The 6,625-nt window shown below is 54.4% G+C and overlaps 1 protein-coding gene across 1 annotated transcript; it reads right to left on the bottom strand.

Moving 5' to 3' along the window:
• Positions 1-3,577: 3,577 nt before the first annotated feature.
• Positions 3,578-6,186, bottom strand: LOC125545043. Its single transcript, XM_048708890.1, has 4 exons — positions 5,417-6,186; positions 5,222-5,305; positions 4,984-5,119; positions 3,578-4,153 (listed from the first exon to the last, which is right to left on the bottom strand). The coding sequence occupies exons 1-4, from the start codon at positions 6,076-6,078 to the stop codon at positions 3,881-3,883; spliced, it is 1,155 nt and encodes a 384-aa protein (XP_048564847.1). The 5' UTR covers positions 6,079-6,186; the 3' UTR covers positions 3,578-3,880.
• Positions 6,187-6,625: the final 439 nt, after the last annotated feature.

Genomic DNA, 6,625 nt, shown 5'->3' with positions numbered 1-6,625 from the left:
ATGCCTATTGGGATGTGGATTCGGTGAGAGCTTTTTTCAGTGACGCTGTTGCTAATGAGATTCTTCAGATTCCTATCAGCCGGGATGGAGGAGCGGACTTCGCTCGCTGGCCGTTCACACGGTTTGGCGCATACACGGTCCCGGTCGGGCTACAACATGGCAAGGACGTCCCGCTTCCTGGTCAGGCAAAGTGGCGACGGCAGAGGCCAGCAATCTGCTTGGCCCTCGGAGGAGAAGATCTGGAAGAAACTTTGGAATGTTAAGGCTCCAAACAAGATGAAAACTGTTCTGTGGAGGTTTGCACATGATTGTTTGCCCTCAGGCGAGCAGCTGCTCCGACGTCAGGTTCCGGCGAGAACGGATTGCTTTTTCTGTGGTAGGTCGGAAAGTGTGGGGCATGGGATGCTCTTCTGTCCCCATGCTCGGGCTGTCTGGGATGAGATCAAGGAGGGCTTTGGGATCAAACTGTTTCGATCTTCTTTTGAATCTCCAAGACAGTGGCTTTTCAACTTCCTTTCTAGCTGTTCCGATCGGGACATTACTGTCCTGACAGTGACTTTGTGGCATATATGGGAGGCCCGAAACACAGCACGCAATGAGCGGGAGGCTCCTGCTCCAAGGCGGACGGCTGCACGTGCTTGAGCTTATGTTGATATGGTGTTCCAGCATCTTTACAAGCCTCCCCTTGCTACCAGACGTGAGCCCACAGCTTCTAGCTACATTTGGTCTCCGCCGCCGCAGGGTTATGTGCAGGTGTCTTCTGATGCGGCGTTGGATCTTGCTCGTCGTTTTTCTGCGGCGGGTGTGGTGATTCTGGATCATTCTGGCCGGTTTCTGGCTGCCGCTACTGAACCTTTACCTGGCATCTCATCCCCGGAGGTTGCTGAAGCTCTTGCTCTTCAAAGCGCTGTCAGGCTAGCTCGGGAGAAGCATCTTCCTAGTGTGGTGTTTCACTCGGACTGCCTCTCTTTGGTTCAGCGTCTAAATTCTTCAGTCTGTGACAGATCTTTGGTGGGCACCATCATTGCTGAGATCAAGATGGAGTGTGATGCCCTGGCTTCGTTCTCTTTTATGCATGTTCGTCGGCACTGTAATGTTATAGCTCATGCTTTAGCTAAGTCTAGTTTGAACTCTGAGAGTCCTTGTGTTTTCCTTTCTGCTTCCGATTGTATCCGGAAGACTTTGTGTAATTTGGTTGTTTAATTAATAAAGGCCGATGTTCTAAAAAAACACTGTTAATACTAGTCAAAATGGACGGCACTGTCATGAATGAATGAAAGTCGGACAACGGTGAGATAGAAAAAGAAGTTGGACGGCTAAATACGAAAGCCACTATTTTAGCCAGTTTTAACCGCAGTTGCATTTCATCGTTCGGGGTACGAAGCTGCAAAGTGAAAAGGATTGGAGCCGTGGAAGAAAAACCACACGCAGTGCACCTGGCGCGTGTGCATGTAACTGGTGGACAAATAAATAGATGACGGCAGGTCGCCGTCATATCAACCGGCCATTGCCTCCCTGTACGACGAGCAAACCAAGCCTGGACAGAATCATAACACCCACTTGCACTTGGCGTCAAATGACGCCTCAGAAGTCGTTCATGAGACGTTGCCGTCGTCGTATTAAATGGCAGAAAGTAACGTCACGTAGATGTATGTGTACATACCTACCACATGCCAGTACGGCATCACCTTGCATGCCAATCTGAGTAAGCGGGGAGAGCAGCGATGGAGCTGAATCAACATGGCGACGTTGTCAGTTGCGAGCAGCCGGGCCCGCCTAACTAACCTTGATCCACAGGCTAGCTAAGCTGTTGCCATCATGAAACCATCAATCAACCCGAGCCCTCCACCGCCACCCGCAGGCCGCAGCATTCATACGCGTGCATACAAACACAACAATGCAAGAACCGCAGCGCGTGCATAAAACAAGCAGCAAGAAAGGTGTACACTGCAGCTGCAGGGAAGGAAGACGCACGGAAGGAAGCAAGGCACCAAATACCAAAGGAAGAGCGGCACATGCCAAGATTCCTGCGGGGATGGGAATGGGATGGATGCGCTCGTGAGACCAGGAAACTAGTCCTAGTCGTGTTGGAAACTCACGATGGAAGCAAGCAACCACGGAAACACAGCGCACGGAATGGAAGTAGCTGGCCGGAGAGGCGAGGAGGCGGGTGGCCTGGGTCCGTGTCCCATGCCGGTCCTCCCATTCGCGCGCACAGCGCATGGACGGATTGGATGGATGGGTCGTCAGAGCATCTTTAATATGCGGCGGTCGCGCCGCGCGTAAAAAATAGATATGCCGCACGCGTATTGTTTGGTTTGGCGCGGCGCGCAGCGTTGGTTCCAGCAGCCGTGTTAAAATGCAGCGCGTGCGCTGTTCCAGCAACGCGTAAAAATGCAGCGCGCGCGACTCGCAAAAAAGATCAAAACAAACAAAAAAATAGTTCAATTTCGTTTATTACAACTCAAACAAACAGTTTATCGTTCAATACAACAAACAGGAAATCTATTGAGCCAACCATGCCAGGAAAGCCGCGAGCTTTGTTCATCGCCAAAAGCCTTGCGACGTCTTCAGCGTTGGGAGATCTCAAATACTCCTCGCCAAACACTTGCACAATTCCGACTGCGAAACGCTTGACACACATGATGGCTTGGCTCTCACCCATAGCCAAGTGATCATCAACTAGATCAGCCGATATACCGTATGCCAACATACGTAAAGCGGCTGTCACCTTCTGAAAGGTGCTATGCCCGAGCTCTCCGGCGGCATTCCTCTGAAAAAAGCGGTCATGGCTCGCTAGTTTCTCTGCAATTCGCCTGAACAACTCGGTGTGTTCATCCTAAACCGGCGACGAAAATACGACTCGGGATATGTGGGATTCTAGGCGTTTTGTCGAACACCTTGCGGGCGCCGAGCGGTAGCGAGCGCGCGAGCGCTGTTCGTCGGAGGACCAGCACGCGCGCGGGGCGGCGGGACTAGAGGGGGGGCGGAGAAAGCACGCGCGGGGCGTGGATAGGCCGGAGAAACGCCGGAACGGTCGCCGGGTGGCGCGGTCGGTGGCGGCGACACGGCTGGAGGGGGTGAGAGGTGCGAGCGAGCGCGCGAGAGTCCAGCGCGCGGGAGCGGGCGCAGCAAATAAGCGGCGCGCGATTGCGTTTCGGCACACGCGTTGAACTACGTATGCCGCGCGTGCTATTTTCGCGCGTCCGCTGAATCAACTATTCCGGTTGCGCGCGTTAAAACGGAAGATTTTACGGCACGGCGCTAGTTTGACGCGCCTGTTGGAGATGCTGCGAGGAAGGGCTGCGGATCACATGCGCCAAAGGTGGCGGATCGGGCCCTGCTGTGACACCACATGGCCTGTCTGCCTGCTTTTAATCCAAGCCACCCACATCCACATGCACCAGGGTAGCCCACACGGCCTGCCTTCCTAATGATCCGCCCGCCCTCGCTACATCACTATCCTTATCGTGGGAGAACAAAGGGAAGAGAATCATATGCGTGCAGCAGCCATTGCAAAGCTGCTAGCACACCACATGCACGCACCCACCTTGCATCGCACACAAGGCAAGGACTATGCAGATCAATCACACAAAATGACTATACACCAAGCAGTGGCAGCAGCACCCGATTACATGCACGCACGTACCGACTGAACTGGCAGCGATTACCAAGCAAGCTAATTAGGGGCGGCACGCAGTTAATCTACGCGTGCCGACCGAGCACACACACATACACACACACACACACTCCCATTTCGTATACTACTACTCCCATGAGTTGAGGGCTGAGGTGAGGCTATCTCGTGTCATCTGTCTCTTCGAGATCTTCTTTCTTTTTCTCTTTTTGTGCGGCGGCCGGTGCATGGCCGGCTGTCGGCTTAGACGGAGGAGGTGGAGGAAGAAGAGGAGCAGACGCGGTGGCGCGGGCAGGAGACGAGGTGGTCGTTGGTGAGCCCGACGGCCTGCATGAAGGAGTGGAGCACGGTGGGGCCGACGAACCGGAAGCCCCGCCGGACCATGTCCTTGCTGATGGACTCCGACTTGGACGTCTTCACCGGGATCTTCCGGCTGTATTTGTACCCCGGCGACAGCGCCTTCTGGTTCACGAACCCCCACACGTACTTGCCAAACGACCCGAAGTCCCTCCTCACCTGCACGCCAAAACATCCTTAGATTTTCTTCCTTCTTCTTCTAAACCTAATGAGGCTTAATTAAGATACTACTCTATTTAATTAACAAGTTGTACGTAGAATGTATTAGTTGGTACGTACAAGTATTATACAGGTTAAAAATACTCCGTGGTCGGTGTGCTTCTGACAAAACAGGTGGCGTCATCTACCTACATGCGTAGTACTTATTAGTGAGGGCTGTGGTGGTTGATTGGTGGTTAGGCGCCTAACATAATTGCGAGCGGTTACGTCGTGTGGAACACTCACACTACTCTTCTCAACCACGGAGGAGAATATTTTGTGGACTGTTGCATGAGCGTCTTTTCCTTCCAGCTATCAAATGTTGCATCCCTCTTTTTGGTTGCATCGCATCGAGCTTTATGAGACGCACTTGCCTTGCTTATGCAAAGTATAGTGCCATTTAAATAGCACTTGCTGCCCATACAAGAGCTGTCCACCACTAGGGTGTAAGCTGTCAGGGATTCTGCTAAGCTTCGTTTTCACTTAAACTGTGATATTACGAGTAATGCTACACATACAAACGATTTACAAGGTTTTACAAAAAGAGTTAATTTGATTGGTCAATAGATGAGGAGGTGTCCCCCTGAAAATCAGGGGGGCAAATTTATGATTGGTTAGTAGATGAAGAAAATCCTAGTGAGTGTGTAAGCGTGTAATTGCGTGTAACTCTCTGTATATTTAGCATTATTGGTGATACTACTGCCTTGTCAACTCTACTGTCAATCGGGAGCAGTAACACAAACAGAAAAAAATCTAAGATATGGCAAATGGGCGCGGCGGACGGTAGGTACCTCGAGGATGCGGCAGGCGTTGTTGACGGCGCCTCGGATGGTGCCCAAGTCCAGCCCGTACCCGGCGCTCACGGAGGCCATCTGCTTCTCCGTGTACTTGGCGACCGCGTCCACGTCGAACCCGGAGAATGCCTCCCTATTCGTCACCAGGCACAGGCGCAAAATCAGCACAGACGTCGCGGCAAATGCAAGCAAAACAAAACAGCATGGGCGATCGCTCTGCATGCTCCAAACCAACCTGTAGATGTGTCTCCTCCTGAGGATGGAAGCCCAGTCGGCCCCGACCTGCACGCCGGACAGCGTCAGCATCTCGAACAGCAGCCTGTCGACCGGCCAAGAAAAGAAAATGTGAGAAACCATCGCTGCCAAGATCGGCCGGTTTTGATGTGATGTGATGTAGTGCTGTGGTTGGGCGGAAATGGCGGCCACTCACTCGTCCTCGTGCACCGGCACGCCCCACTCCTCGTCGTGGTACGCGACGTACACGGGGTCCGAGTACGCCGTGATGAAGCTGCAGCGCTTCTCCTCCGGTGCAGCGGCGGGCGTGGCGGGCGCTGTCGCGGTGGCGGTGGCGGTGGCCCCGACCTTGCCCTCCACCCGGGAGAAGGAGGCGGTGCGGCCGTAGTGCGCGATCCGCATCTTGCGCTGCGCCTGCGCCTGCGTCACGTGCTCCCGCTGCGCCGCCGCGATGCTCCCGGCGGGGCCGGCCAGCTCGAACGCCTCCAGCGCCGCGAACGTCACCACCGGCAGCACGGCGCCGCTCTTCTTGCCCGCCTGCTTCCTGTTCTTGTCCGCGCCCGTGGACGCCGCCGCCCTGGCGCCCGCCGCCTTGGCTCCCGCCGCCTTTGCCGGAGTAGGCGGCAGTAGGTAAGGCGTCGCGGCCGCCGCGCCGGTGTTCTTGGGCGCTGCCGTGCAGGTGATGGCGGCGGCGGCAGCGGCATTGTCGTACGCAGCAGGCATCGAGAGCGACTTCTGCAGGGACTTCTTGAGCGGCTTGGCGCCTTCCGGCGCCGCGACGCGGTTGCCGGCCGGCTGCAGGACCGGGCGGCCGTCGATCTGGGCGACGCCGGCGGACTTGACGTTGGAGTTACACATTTTGCCTGGGAGGGAGACTGTCTGGGTTCGATTCGAGGCGTGGTGGTTCACGGCGCTTTGAGCTGGCTGTGAGATGTGATATGAGGACTGCGGTGGATTGTGGTGCGGCGAGCGAGGCGGTATATATAAGCGGGGAGCTGGGCGCGGATGACGAAAGGTAGACGAAGGTGGTAGGGACGGGGAGGATGTGAGGTGGCGAGCAAGGGTGGGGACAGGTCACAGGTGAGGTGAGGTGAGGAGAAGTCTCTGTGCATGGCTGCATGCATTGGAGTTTTGGAGCCAATGCTCCTGCAGTGACGGTTAGCTTGCTTTTGATATTCTTTTCGTGTTGTATCGAACGGCTTGGGCGGTAAGGATCGGTTGGGATTGGTCAACTTGTCTTCTGGCTTATTGTAGATTTTTGAGAAATATAATTCATGGCCGGCATATAACCTACTTTTTGTCCTGCTTGCCAAGTTTCAACTTTCAACGAACTTCTTCGTAAAATTATGAAGAGGATTAATGCTTGGAAAGAGAAGTGCTTATCAGTTGCTGGAAAAGAAACTTT

Source organism: Triticum urartu, chromosome 3, assembly GCF_003073215.2.
Source record: "Triticum urartu cultivar G1812 chromosome 3, Tu2.1, whole genome shotgun sequence".
In the NCBI taxonomy this organism is placed as follows: Eukaryota; Viridiplantae; Streptophyta; class Magnoliopsida; order Poales; family Poaceae; genus Triticum; species Triticum urartu.
Note: the sequence above shows the minus strand (reverse complement) of the source record. Positions and strands in the feature narration are given on the sequence as shown.